At 43.3% G+C, this 15558-nt stretch overlaps 1 protein-coding gene across 1 annotated transcript; it reads left to right on the plus strand.

Annotated features, from left to right (window-relative positions):
• Positions 1–7700: 7700 nt before the first annotated feature.
• LRRC52 (leucine rich repeat containing 52) lies at positions 7701–12429 on the plus strand (the record flags this gene model as incomplete). Its single annotated transcript, XM_084637988.1, has 2 exons — positions 7701–8325; positions 12167–12429. The coding sequence occupies 2 exons, from the start codon at positions 7701–7703 to the stop codon at positions 12427–12429; spliced, it is 888 nt and encodes a 295-aa protein (XP_084494114.1).
• Positions 12430–15558: the final 3129 nt, after the last annotated feature.

The raw sequence follows: 15558 nt of genomic DNA on the forward strand, positions 1-15558 counted from the left end.
TGTTCATGTGAGCCACTGCCATAGATACAGATGAGATGGGTCAGATAAGATGGATGTTCCATGCATCCAAGCCCATCCCACCAATGAAGGAGGACTAGAGGGCAGCTGCAAGGGAAAGTAGGAGAAATACAGTATCAGGTGCATAACAATTAATAATATACAGTCAAGGGGTGACTGGAATGTTACATGTGTCTTTGTTGGATCATATTAAAGAAGTTCTGTATTAAAATCACAAATGAGTTTGATTCCCCATAGTTTAAATTCCAGGGTATTACTAATTAAGAGGTCTCTTGGTTTTTGGTACTGTTTCTCTCCCTCTATGTGTTAAACTTGCAAGCTGCTAATTGCGTTAGTACATTCTAAGACAGAGTCTGTTCTCAAAGCAATTCTTTGTAATAACAACTACTCACACACAGAGAGACTCAAAACAATACTCTGTAACAACAGAAACAGCACCCAGAGACTCCCTGCCCTTTTGTTGTATTCATCTTGCTTTGTTAACAATTGTGATTAAAATAAAGATAGAGGATGTATGTGGATGGATGCTTGGTGCGGATAATAACTGAATGATCAGGGAGGTGCCAGCCTAAGAATCAGTGTCCATCGGCTGAAGAAGGCATCAAGTGGAAATAACCAGAGGACCCCGCCCCCCCGAGGGCAGACTGGAATCCACTCAACAGCCTCAAGAATGGGAGAACCAAAGAACAAGATAACATCTAGCAGCTCGGAGCCGTCAGGAATGTGCTATCTGCTGATTGATTCAGCAACAGCACGATGAAGCAATTCCCACAGACTGGCCTAGGAATAAATTCCTATAAAAATAGACTCTAGAAAGTGAGAATTTTGGGGGGTCTGATTCTGCAAACCAACTTCCAGGAGCATCAGATGAGCATCTGACAAGGCCCCGCTCTCTCCTCATGTCCAGGCCACCTGGCCTGTGGCTTGGCATGAGCAACTCTAAGGCTGGTAACTATGATAACAACCTTGCAGAACCTGTGTGTGTGTGTGTGTGTGTGTGTGTGTGTGTGTGTGTGTGTGTGTGTGTGTGTGTGTGTGTGAATAAATATGAGATTGAATGGAATGTTATAACTATAACTAACTGCTTACTATGATTCTTTCTGTATTCACAATAAATGTGGTATTTTGCCTTTTCCTCTTCAATAAGATCCTGCTGGTTTTTAATTTATTGGTACAACATCTTGATTTACCATTAAGACAATAGTGACGTGAGAATTCACCTCTCATATTTAAGTAGCAATTTTTCCATCCATGTTTTCAATGTCAAGTGTAAAAGCTTAAGAGTGCAATGTATTAAAAACAATAGCAACCCAATACGCTTAGTAACAGAGAGAGAGTTTACATAAACAAGCAACAGCATTCTTTCTTTAAAATGCAAAACCTTTTACATTTGGTATGTGTCTAACTGGAATCTTTACAGTACAGTCTTTAGCATTACTTCTTCCATCACAATCATAGAATTATAGAATCATAGAATATCAGAGTTGGAAGGGACCTCAGGAGGTCATCTAGTCCAACCCCCTGCTCAAATGTTAGATGGGGTAGGATCTGAGTTACTACAGAAAATTCTTTCCTGGGTATCTGGCTGGTGAATCTTGCCCATATGCTCAGGGTTTAGCTGATCGCCATATTTGGGGTCGGGAAGGAATTTTCCTCCAGGGCAGATTGGAAGAGGCCCTGGAGGTTTTTCACCTTCCTCTGTAGCATGGGGCATTTGCTGGAGGATTCTCTGCTCCTTGAAGTCTTTAAACGACGATTTGAGGACTTCAATAGCTCAGACATAGGTGAGAGGTTTTTCGCAGGAGTGGGTGGTTGAGATTCTGTGGCCTGCGTTGTGCAGGAGGTCAGACTAGATGATCATAATGGTCCCTTCTGACCTTAATATCTATGAATCTATGAATCAAAGCAGGACCAATCCCCAACTAAATCATCCCAGCCAGGGCTTTGTCAAGCCTGACCTTAAAAACCTCAAAGGAAGGAGATTCCACCACCTCCCTAGGTAATGCATTCCAGTGCTTCACCACCCTCCTAGTGAAAAAGTTTTTCCTAATATCCAACCTAAACCTCCCCCAGGAGGTTTCATCAAGAGAAGGTGCCCTTTACAGGAAGAGAAATAAATGGTCAATCTCGCCTAGTAATCTAGTCAGAGTTTTGACACACTGCATTTGTTCTCTCACCTGAAATTATTGACAAACTGCCCCTAAGTACATTACAGCCACAGCTAGAACCCTGCTGTTCTCCCATAGTACCGAAGAATAGGTGTATGGGTCATTCCTATCTTTTTTCCTGTTTCTGTCAATGGCTAAGCAGCATCATTCTGTCCCCCTTAGTTCCCACTAGGATCTTTACGTTGTATAATTTCAAAGAAAATGTAATTTTCTGGCACAAAAACCTGGAAGTCTCCAACATTAGGGCTTTGACCTTAGTCTCTTAGAAGTTTTGTTTGAAAGTTCAGAATTACTGTGATGGGGTCCTCGCACCACAGAGGCGCCTCCTACCGGCCTTCACAGGGAATAACTCTGCCAGCCAGTGTGCCCTCTTCAGGTGGTGCCCTATTATCATCTTCTCCACCTGCAGACTGGCCTCAGTCCAAGTACCGCAATGTCCTCTTCATGACTCAACCCTCCAGCTGACTCAACATCTGTATTTCCCCCTTCAAGCCAATCCCCAGTGGCAAATGGCAGAGATCCAGGCCTGCCCACTACTCCGTGTCCCGACCCAGGGATCCTATAGATAACAGCCTCCTGCTGCATCTCCTTAACTTCCTTCAATGCTACTTCAATTCCCTGGGCCACTTCCCCACACTCTGGTCCTTCTTCGCTCTTACCTCAGGGCATTCAGCCAGCAAGTCCCAACAGCCAGCCAGGAGCTCCCTCTTGATCCCCCTTCCCTGCCAGCAACTGTTCTGTCTCCAACGCTACCCTTGCTGCAGCCTGTTAAAAACACAGTCCTCCCTCCTTGGGGTCCCCACAGCAACGGAAACTGACTCTGCCCCTACAGAGTCTTTTGTACTAGCCTGCTAGGCCCTGATTGGCCGCTCTGTGCAGCCTCCCTCCAATTGGCTGTTTCCTGTGCAGCCTTCCTAGGCTACGTGGAGGACTCTCCTCCCCTGCTCCTTTCTGGGATGTTGTATGGCAGGCCCCTGAGACCCCCATTAACCCCTTCCATGCCAGTGTGGGGTGAACACCCCATCACAGTTATCTTTTCATTCTGCTCCCTTTTGCTGAAAGAAGTCACGGTTATCTTATCTTCACCTACACAATATGATCCCATTCGTATCTTATTTCTGAATGTTGAGAATTATTTTTCTTTATAAACAAGAATAATGGGGTGGCTGTTATGTTCCCAGCATACATATAGAAGTTAGATAAAAACCTAAATACTCTTGCTGGAAGGCTGTAATGTAACATGACTTTATTTTTTACAATTCAGCACAATAACACACAAGACCCAAAAACAGGGAGAGACAAAGCAGGCTGCTCCCTGAGGCAGAGAAGCACCACTCAACCCGCCTTGCTTTGAGCTGGTTCTTTCCACAAAGACTCTGCTTGCATGCTTTCACACAGAGCCTCCGAGCAAGGTTGCCAACCTCAAAGCTTGAGTTTTTGCCAATCACATGTCAAAAGTACTTAAAATCACTTAGGTTGGCACCATTGCATTCTTCCACACCTCTCCCCTCCCCAGTAATACTCTCCCCAACCCCAAAAGTCCCCCCTCAAGGTGAGTCTGGGGTGTACACACAAAGGCTGCAGAATCCCTGTTTCCTTCCCTCCTTCCCTCCTTCCCTCCTTCCCCCCCTCACCCCACGCTACCCTCTCCCTGCTGCCTGCCTGGCTCTTTGTTTCCTGCCACAGACTGACAGGAGAGTAGCTCCCACCACCTCTGCTGGCTCCTCACTGAAAGCAAACAAGCATCAGGGAAGCAGCTGTGGGTAAGCCACTCCCCATCCCCCACACAACTCCACCCACTAAGACTGCCCACACGCATCACACCCCATTGGTTGTGCGAGTGCACTGCCTTGTAGGCCCTCACAGGCTTGCAGGTGCACCGCCCTTAGCGCCCACTCAGATTCTTCCCATCAGTTGCCCACCCCAGATTACTTCAAACAAAATACCCCACTTCAAAGTTATGGTTTATTAATACTCCCTTTACAGAGCACAAACCACTTCTTTAGTGTGTTGCGTTCACACCCACTGTGGGGCTGTGTAAGACTCCTGACAGATTTCCTCCCACTGTTCAGGAGGTCCCAGCCCTCCTCCTGGCCTGCCACGAAATGTCTGTACCGACCGCAGGAGGGTTTGTGGTTCCAGGATCGGACTCCTGAGTCATCTCAGGACCCATATGTAAATCTGTGGTAGAGATCATCCTCAAAATCGAGGGATCACCAATCATCATCAATCAGTCATATTACTGTGTGTGTGTAAACCACCAATGCACAACAACCACCTTAGTGGATCTAAATATTAACAAATCAAGTAAAGTAGTTTATTAATGAATGGAAGGCCATTTCTAAAAAAATTGTTAAGGATTCAATATTGCGCCATTGAAATCAACGGGAGCAGAATCAGGCCCCACAATATAGCCCTACAGTTGATTTTCATTTTAACTCTAGAAAATGAAAAAAAATAAAGGAAAAAGAAATTAGTCTGAGTATTAGTGATGCAAATACCCAGAGGTAAACACCGCTGTGTGTATTTTCCAGTATTACCTCCTTTGTAAAGCACTTTGAGAGCTACTGATTAAAAGCTCTATAGAAGTGATCATGAAATGAGAGAGTTTCATGATTTAAAAGAAAGGAAGGAGTGAGAGCAGCAGAATAAAGACAATGGACTTCAAAAAAGCAGACTTTAACAAACTCAGAGAATTGGTAGGTGTGGTCCCATGGGAAGGGTATCTAAGGGGGAAAGGGAGTTCAGGAGAGGTGCCAGTTTTGAAAAGAGATAATACTGTATTAAAGATACAACAGCTAACTATCCTGATGCAAAAAAAAGATGGGAAGAACAGGAAGAGACCAATATGGCTGCACCAGAAGCTCTGTAATGCCTGGAAATCAAAAAGGAATTGTATAAAAAGTGGAAACAAGGACAAATTACTATGGATGATTTCAAAAGAATAGCGCATGCATGTAGGGAGAAAATCAGAATGGCTAAAGCACAAATGAGTTACAACTAACAAAGGACATAAAAGGCAATAAGAGGTTCTATAAATACATTAGAAGTAAAAGAAAAGCAAAGGACAGTGTAGGCCCATTACTTAATGGGGAAAGAGAGCAAATAATGGACGACACAGAGACAGCAGAATTATTTAATGCCTTTTCTGCTTTCCACATTTACTAAAAAGATTTATTACCAGATGCTTACCACAATTACTATTGACAATAAGGGGGAAGTAATGCAGATCAGAATAGGGAAATAACAGGTTAAAACAGTGGTTCTCAAACTTTTGTACTGGTGACCCCTTTCACATAGCAAGCCTCTGAGTGCAACCCCCCCTTATAAATTAAAAACATTTTTTATATATTTAACACCATTATAAATGCTGGAGCAAAGCAGGGTTTAAGGTGGAGGCTGACAGCTCGCAACCCCCCATGTAATAACCTCACAACCCCCTGAGGGATCCCGCCCACCAGTTTGAGAACCCCTGGGTTAAAGAATATTTAGGTAAGTTAGATGTATTCAAATTGGCAGAGCCTGATGAAATCACCCTACATAAGGAACTAGCTCAAGCAAACTCTGAACCATTAGCAATTCTCTTTAAGAACCACACAGAGCATGGTGAGGTCTCAGGGGACTGGAGGAACTCAAACACACTACCTATATTTAACAAGAAAAGGGAGACCCAGAGATTAAAGAGCAGTTAACCTAACTTCAGTAACTAAAAAGATACTGGAACAAATTATTAACCAATCAGTTTGTAGGCACCTACAGGATAATAAGGTGTAGCCAACATGAATTTGTCAAGAACAAATCGTGCCAAAACATTGTAATTTCCTTCTTTGACAAGGTAACTGGCCTAGTGGATGGTGGGGAGGGACGGCTGATTTGATATATCTGGACTTTCACATGGCTTTTGACACAGTCCCATATGACGTTTTCATAAACAAACTAAGGAAATATGGTCTGGATAAAATTACTGTAAGATGGGTGCACAACTGGTTGGAAAGCCATACTCCAAGAGTACTTATCCATGATTCCCATCAAAGTGAGAAGACATATCAAGTGGGGTCTTGCAGGGGTCAAGTGGGGTCTCGAGCTGGGAGACGTTGCAAGTACTTTGGAGAACAGGGTTAGAATTCAAAATGACCTGGACAAATTGGAGAATTGGTCTGAGGGTTTCTATAAAGAGGATGGTGATCAATTGTTCTTCATGTCCACCAAGAGTAGGACAAGAAGTAATTGGCTTAGTTTGCAGCAAGGGAGATTTAGGTTAGATATTAGAGAAAACTTTCTAACTCTGTGGATTGTTAAGCACTGGAACAGGTTACCAAGGGAGGTTGTGGAATCCCCATCATTGGAGGTTTTTGAGAGGAGGTGAGACAACACCTGTCCAGGATGGGCTAGTTATACTTAATCCTGCCTCAGTGTGGGAGGATAGACTAGATGACCTCTTGAGATCCCTTCCAGCCCTACATTTCTGTCAAAGTAAGGAATAATAAATAATAATAATAATTAATAATAATTCGGGTATTTTCTAATTTTTGAGGTCTTGACTTTGCAACCTTAATAACGTTTTAAATGTACTTTGTGTGTGTAATTTAACATATATATTGCAGTGGCTCCTAAAGGCCACAACCAGGTTGGTCCCCACTGCCGTTGGCACTGTGCAAACACATAAGTGACAGTTCCGGCCACAAAGAGCTTTCAGGCCAAAAGACACTGTAGATCTTCTCAATAAAAAGGCTGGTGTGCAGAGGACCATCAAGGGAAGGTTCTATAACACAAATGAAGCTAAAAGGTCTAAGCAGTTTAAAAATTTTACCTTGAGTTTAAGTGCATGTGAAAGTCTCTTTTGTGTGATCTATGTATCCAAGGAAAGGAAACAAAACCAAGACACACACACACACGAGCATTGTAGATATAGATACAAGCCTATTTGTTCTATCAAGCAGAACTATATATCTACCAGAGCAAATGAACACCCCCATTATATCACCATTACATAAATACACACTTGTATACACAGGCACTGCACTCACATGGACCTCGTTGCATCAAGCATTACACTCTTTCAGTACAGCCACACACACAGAGCTTTGTGCCCGCGTGAGACACAGACAGGCACATTTGTATATACACACACACAGATCTGCACTGCTGGCCAGGTTAGAATTCTCTCTCTGAAGCCAGGCTGCCTTAGCAAGCTCTGATGTCACAAAGGTGTCAACTGGCAACCAACGTGACTCGTAGATGTTCCCATTTGCAAGCAGCTCTTCTTTACTTTCAAGCACAAAGAGGGTGAGCTCTCTCTCTAAGCAGCCAAGTAGGCAAACCAGGGAGCTGCATGAGTGAGGGATACAGAGAGCTTCCAAACAGCCTCACAGCTCAACTCCTCTTCAGTCTTACTGGAATGAGAAAACTGCTTGCACAGGGCTGGTTCTTTGTAGCTCTGCAGGGCCTCTGCCCCAGCATTCTCTGAAGGGCTGAAGCAGTGTGGAGGAGCTACAGTAGATAAGGAGCCGTATCATGTCCCCTCCTAATGGCCACAAATCCCTGTGGCTGGTGCTTCTTTTTGGAATGGGAATGAAGGCAAAGAGCCTGAACTGTCCAGAAAAGTGTACCTGTGAATACCTGGAAGTGAACTGCACAGGGCAGCAGCTGCAAGATTTCCCCACGACCATTCCACTGGACACAAGGCAGCTGATTCTGGCTACCAACAACATCTCCTACCTGCCATCAGTGGAGCTGAACTTCCTAAGTGACTTGGTCTATCTGGACTGCAGGGAGAATGCCATTAGTGAAGATCTGGATTTTGCCTTTATCAGTCTCAACAAGCTCATCTACCTAGACCTCAGCTTCAACAACCTCACCCGGGTCACCTTCACCACTTTCTCTCAGCTCAGTAGCCTGGTGGTGTTGAAGATCTCGAACAACCCAAATCTGGTGGAGATTGAGAAGGATTCCTTTGCCAACAACACCTGGCTGAGGCACCTGGATGTGAGCCGGACTGGCTTGACGTTCCTGGATACTAGCATTGTCAAGGATCTGCCCAATCTGAAGTCCCTGGGTCTAAGTGAAAACCTCTGGAACTGTAACTGCTCCTTCTTGGACTTCACCCTCTGGATGAAAGAGAGTGGCGTTCGCTTCCCAGGTGAGGACTTTGTGTGCCAGCCCAGGCACCCCAAGATTTGGCTGGAACTAAGCAGATGGTTCTGCTTTCTGTATCAGAATGTCACTGTTACTCTTTCACATTATGGGCCAGATTCGCAGTTGGTGTAAAGTAGCACAGGTCCATTGAAGTCAACTGAACTGTGCCAATTTACCTTAGCCATGGATTGGGCCCTCTGACCATAACAATACACACACCATCAAATACATACAAGAGCACCCATTAATGCCTAGCTCATAGACTTTAAGGCCAGAAGGGACCATCATGATCATCTAGTCTGATGTCCTACACATTGCAGGCCACAGAACCTCACCCACCCATTCCTGTAATAGACCCCTAACTTCTGGCTGAGTTACTGAAGTCCTCAATTCATGATTGAAAGACTTCAAGTTACAGAGAATCCACTATTTACCCTAGTTTAAACCAACAGTGACCCATGCTGCAGAGGAAGGCAAAAAAAAACCCAGGGTCTCTGCCAATCTGACCTGGGGGGAAATTTCTTCCTGACCCCAAATATGGCAATCAGTTAGACCCTGAGCACATGGTCAAGAGCCACTAACCAGACAGCTGGGAAAGAATTCTCTGTAGTAGCTCAGAACCATCCCCATCTAGTGTCCCATCTCTGGCCGGTGGGGATATTTGCTACTAGCAGTCACAGATGGGCCATGCCATTGTAGGCAGTCTCATCCTACCATGTGCTCCATAAACTTATCAAGCTCAGTCTTTAAGCCAGGTAGGTTTTTTGCCCCCGCTGCTCCCCTTAGAAGGCTGTTCCAGAACTTCACTCCTCTGATGGTTAGAACCTTCATTTAATTTCAAGCCTAAACTTGTTGATGGTCAGTTTATATCCTTTTGTTATTCTGTCTACATTAACCCTTAATTTAAATAACTCCTCTCCCCTCTGGTATTTATCCATCTATGTATTTATAGAGAGCGATTATATCTCCCCTCAGCTGCATACAAACAATGCGCATGAACACGCACACACACACAAGCAACCACAAAATGCTAAACTAACAATCAAGAACGGTCTTTAAGTGATAAGAAACAAGGAGATTGCTAGACCTTTAAAATTCCTGCTCTCGCCTCAGCTGGTGCCACTGTAGTCTGTGATCAGTTCAAAGTGCCATGTGTCTGTCCTGCTGTATTACCCACAGGCAGCTCTGAGGCAAGCTCTGGATGGGGAAAGCCACTCCTCTGAACTTCCGGATGTTTCTAGAGTTCCATTCTGTTGTGTAGTTTTTTGCTAGTGGTGTTAAATTTCTGTGTTTCTAATGGTAGATTCAAAAAACCCCTCTTAAGTGAAAATGCAAGAGGTACCATTATTCCAGCCCTGGGGCCTCACACACCATTCCCAGCCCACCTCGATTCTGACCTCTAGTACGCTGCTTTTCCGACCCAGGGCTCCCCAAAGTTCTGCCAATGCATCCCCACCCTAACCTGTAAATCGTCCTGATGTTCCATTTCTGGGTGTCTCTCCTTGAACATAGACAGTCATTTGGGCTAACTATATGGCAATTTTGTTCTGTGCACCACAGGTGAAAATTTCATTGAGGCCACGGCTTCACTCTATTTTCATAGCCTGCCTATATTTTTGTTACATAAGCAATACAGGCAATTACCTTTTCCCTAAGAGTAAGAGCTGTTCTGCCAGAGCAGTGGTAAACCACTTCTCTAATCACACTGACTATCACAGCACTTTTATCTCAGTCGTTTTTGCCCTGAATGCAGATACATTTTGTACAGCACTCAGTATTAAGGGCGTGATACAGAGCCCATACTGAACTCAGTGGGAGTCCTTTTATTAACTGCAGCAAGCTTTGGATCAGGCCCTACATTGAGGGGGATTGACAGAGTGTAAAATAGGACAAGTGTGATCGTACTCAGGAAAAAGAAAAGGAGGACTTGTGGCACCTTAGAGACTAACAAATTTATTTGAGCATCAGCTTTCGTGAGCTACAGCTCACTTCATCGGATGCTGTAGCTCACGAAAGCTTATGCTCAAATAAATTTGTTAGTCTCTAAGGTGCCACAAGTCCTCCTTTTCTTTTTGTGGATACAAACTAACATGGCCGCTACTCTGAAACGTACTAAGGAAAGTATCTCTTGTGTATGAGCTATTGTGGGGCTCCCATACGTTCTCTCTCATTCTCAAGGATGCCAGAGCAAATTGACTCAATTTACAACATGAAGTCCTGGATCAGGAAAGCACATGAGCATCTGCTTAAATCCCTTTGACTCCAGTGATACTTAAGCACACTCTTAAGTGCTGTTCTGAATAGTGATGCTTTCCTAAATTGGGACCTGAAAAATGATTTTTTTCTTAAGTCACCTGAAATGCCTAAATCCAGCTGTTGTTTTTTTTTTTCTACCTCAGATTATGTAACTGGATTGTAGCTGTTGCTTATGCACAGGGTAGAAGAGTCTCCATTTCACTTTCCCAGAGTCGTTTTGGTCCCAAGAGTAAGAGCATGTTTGAAATGTATGCTGGCTTTTCCCAACTCCAAATGTACACAAGCCCCAGTCTTTAAAGAATTACACACAGCACAGTGCTGAGAGGGGATTCTGACAATGGTAATTGTTTAAGGATTGGCCGAGCAAGACCCTCTGTAAAATCAAAGAAAGGAAGATTGGAGGCTGATGTTATTCAGGGCAGAGTTAAGGTTATTTGAGTACCTGCTTTGGGGCAGGAAGCTCTTTTGTTTGCCTGTAAGTGCTACACATGCCTATGGAGCTGTGTAAAGAACTAATCATAGTAATAACATTGTAGATAGGAGAAAGTGCACCGGAAACTTATACAGGAGTGTAAGAAACCATGTGTATTGATTACAGGCACCAAAACAAAAGAGGGTTACAGCAGATGACTGGGTGCACCAGTCTTGAAGCCCCATGCAACAGCTGTGGGAAACTGGGGGCTTTGGTTATTTGTGTTTAATAATAAATGTGTTTTTCTTGCGCGAGGTCAATCTCCATATTCACATCACAGATTTCATGTGCATGTTGGAGACATTCACATGGTGGGGCAGAGGGAGAAGGAGCAGCTTCTGTTAGGACTGAGGGGGAGAAGAGGGATTTTCCCTATTAGCATCACAGCTGCTAATCATGGGTACCAGAGAGGGATGAATAAAGAGTTGACAGAAAGGGCAGAAGGCCTGTTTGTCAGCTCTCATTCTCTTCCCTGTCAGGCTTTGCTACCTTCCAGCAACACTTTGTGTGTGAAACAGGCAGGAGGTTTTATGTTTCCCTGGGACTAGGGTGAGAACTGCAGTTAAACTTTAATGCTGCAGGTAAACATATCCAGGCCGAGTGCCTTTGACCAAGAGCACCTCTCTTTCCAGCTGGGAGGGAAATAAGAAGCTCCCTACTCATGTGAGCCACTGCCATAGATACAGATGAGATGGGACAGATAAGATGCATGTTCTATGCATCCAAACCCATCCCACCAGCGAAGGGGGACTCGAGGGAAGCTGCAGCTGATGGGCAATTCAGGCAGCCCAGCTGTACTGCAAAACAATGCCCTAGCCAGGCCTGTTAAAAGCTTCTGATGCCTCATAAGGGAACAGAGCACCAACGTTTTATGCAGAGCTGTGTTTGGATCCACATGCAGAACTGAAGTTGCCCCAAGTTTGGGGCTGTTCAGGCTCATCCTGAATGTTATTCAGATACAGAGATAAAACCACACTGATTTTACCCTCCCCAGCATCCTTTATTACTAGGGACATTTGCGTGAAGATAAGTTATTTTTCTACGTTGCCTCCAGACTCCTATTTACTGTTGCTAAAGGCACACACAAGAGAGGATTTCTTCTGTGTTTCCCCTACAGATCCTGAGAACATCACCTGCTACAGCCCCGCAGCTCTATATGGCTGGTCAATGCCTGAGGTGGGGTCGAAGCTCCACTACACATGTCTTCTCCATTTATACGATACGGACTATGCCTTCCTGGGTCTGATTGGCTTCTGTATATTCTCTGCCGGCACTGTGGCAGCCTGGTTGGCTGGGATGTGTGTAGTGCTATACGAATTCCACACAACAAAGGGGGGGAATGATGACGACGAAGATGAAGACGAAGAAGCCACTATCTAGAACTAGCCTCTGAAGTCCTGGTGAATAACTATGCTGGGATGCCACAGAGACTTATACTAGACGTCCCTTTCTCTTGGTCCCCCTGGGCTTTCCCTCTATCTCCCTTTCCAGATGAGATTCTTGTGACCCAAAATATAACTGCAGGAATCCTTTTGCTGTAGTTTAACCCTCTTTTGGGGAATTTCTTCCTTCCTCCTTCTTTTCTCCAAAATTTCTTTCTCCGCCTGGGCTTGGGCCATTGACAAACTAATTGATGCTTGCCAAAAGTATGGTAAGTGCTCATCTATCAACCAGCCAGATAATTAGTACTTGTTATTTATGGAGTGCTCCAAAATAGCTAAGAACCTTACTGAATATGTAGGAAGCCATGAGCAAAGACATTCAAAAATAGGGGCCTAAAGTCAGGCTCCAAAATTCATATTTAGGCTCTTGAACTACGTGTCCTGATTTTCAAAAATGTTGAGCATTCAGTTGCACCAATGGAGATCACTGGAAGTTGCTGGGAGCTAAATGCTTTTGAAAATCAGGTTATTTATTTAGGAGCCTAAATAGGGATTGAGGAACCCAACTTTAGGCTCCTATTATTGAAAATTTTGGCCATGGCTCCTGTCCCAGAGAGCTTGCAATCTAAGTATGATTTGTAAAAGATATACAAGTTAGTCCCCAAAAGATACTGGAGATGAAGCAGCCAAGTGTTACAGAAAGATCATCATAGAGTGACCTCTAGCTGATATATATGTTTAACATCTCCTTAATATTGCACGCAGGAAGAGACAATTACCTGCTGAGAGCAGCTCAGCTTAGCTCTTACTGGCTGAAACTAATAGCATGTCTCCTAGAATCTTACTTGAAAGATTAATGTAGATTGGTTTGGACATGAGCTGCTGAATAACAAACTGCCTGAAGGACAATAAATATATGATAATGATAAACGGCACTGTACTGAGTTGGGGAAGTCCAGTAGGGTGCCGCAGTGATCTGTTTGGTCTGCACTTCCTTAACAGCTTCATGAAAGATACTAATTTAGGAGGAGCTGAAAATAACTATAAAGACAGAACTAACTCAAAGAGACCCAGAGTGACTAAAAATGTAGATAGAAAATAATAATAGTTATAATAAAAAGATTAGTCTTGTGAAAATGAAACTAACACATATGGGGAGTATTATTCTTTGGATTGCAGTAGCACTTAAGGTGTCCAATCAGGGCCCCATTGGGTTAGGTGCTGTGTACGTATATAATTACGCAGTCCCCATCTCAAAGAGTTTACAATGAAAGGGCTAGATTCCACAGTATGCATCCGATGAAGTGAGCTGTAGCTCACGAAAGCTCATGCTCAAATAAATTGGTTAGTCTCTAAGGTGCCACAAGTACTCCTTTTCTTTTTAGGGCTAGATTATGAATCCCTCATCCCTAGTGTGCAGTTACTCAAATAAGTATTGCCATTGACTTCAGGGGGACTACTTGTGTGAGTAATTGGTCACCAATATGAATAGTAGGTTTACAGTCTGGCCTACACTGATCTGAAATCTAGATATTCAACAGGGGAGAGAAATCTAGAAAACAGAAATGTTGCTAGGATACTACAAATTAGACCTGAGTTTGCATTGAGAGTGGCTTATTTGAGTTTAGTTTAAACTGATTCCTAATTGACTTAAGCGAAACTGAAATAAGCCTTGTTTAAACCAAAATCTGAGTGTCCACGAAGGCTTTTGCACTGGTTTAACTAAACTAGTTTAAAATGATGCCTTACATTAAACCAATTCAGTTTTCTCATGTAAACAAGACCAAAGAGCCATATTGGTGTGATATTCCTCCCATTCAGACAAATGTTGCTTAGAAATCAAAGGTGCCCTACTTAATTGTGAAGAATCCCTGTAGACTTCACAAGGCCTGATAAATACAGTTTGGAAAATCAACCTTTTGCAGGCATCTCCTTAGCTACTGGGAACAAAGGCCCTGATCCCACAAGCACTTCAACCATTCCAGCAAAGTTAAGCCTGTGCTTAACTTTAAGCATTTGAGTAGTCCTAAGTCATTGTTAAAGTTAAGCACAGGCAGAAGTGTTTTGCTGGATCAGTGCTTTAAAGAAGAAGGCTTGAATCCCCACTCCACCTCAGCTTTCCCACCAGCATATTTCCCTTCATATTCAAGGATGAGGTGAGGAGCTGCTGGTGCAAGAGGCAGAAGAGTTATCTCTGCCAGGTTTCCCTTTGCAGAGAGTGCCTCTGGTTTCCATTGCTTGTGGCCTTAGAGGATAGGAGAATCCAGCCCCAAAACTCTAAATATTGTACCAGATGCTATATTAAAGCTGGAATTTTTTCATATTGTATGGGAATGTTCAAAACTATTAGTTACATGTGACAGTATAGTCAGAAATTATAGGCATTGTGATACAAATCACCTCAGAGTTATGTATACAGAACATGACAGATGTAAAATGTATAGAAATAAGATCCTTAGTATCACAAGCACTGTTGATTGCCAAAAGAATCATCATCTTACAGTGAACAAGGAAAGCAACTCCACGTGTGAAACTCTGGCCTCTTGATCTGATTCAAGCAGCATCTGTTGAGGAAAAAGGACAAAAATGAGAAAATTTTAGCAAGCATGGTCAAAATTCACACATTGTCTCACAGCAATTATGCTATGACCTGCACATAGATTGTAAAACTGACTCATGAGCCTATGGCTGGAATTAACACTCAATGATCTTAAATATAATTTCATAGAGGATACGCCACAGTGTACTAAGAAAGCACTATACAGTATATATATATACTGTAACAGAATGAGCTGCTTCAAAGGGGCCATAAGATGATCCTCTTCCTCATGCTGAATAATTACAGCGCGAGTACTCACACTAAATTCAGTGGAACTACTTGCAGAAGAAGATACAACTCAACATGAGTAAAGGTATCACAATCTGGCCCATAAGGTTAAACAGAAAATAGTCAGATAGTCTTAGATACTGTTAAAATTTTACTGTTCAGTTGATGTCTCCTATCTTAAAAATGAAAAGAGAAATTTAAACATATATCACAGACAAAGACAACTTATTAGGACTCACATACTCATTAGGGACCATATGTCAGTGTCATTCTACACTGCGAAAGAAACTCAGCTTAAAC

This window comes from Lepidochelys olivacea (assembly GCF_965140295.1).
Source record: "Lepidochelys olivacea isolate rLepOli2 genome assembly, chromosome: 8".
In the NCBI taxonomy this organism is placed as follows: domain Eukaryota; kingdom Metazoa; phylum Chordata; order Testudines; family Cheloniidae; genus Lepidochelys; species Lepidochelys olivacea.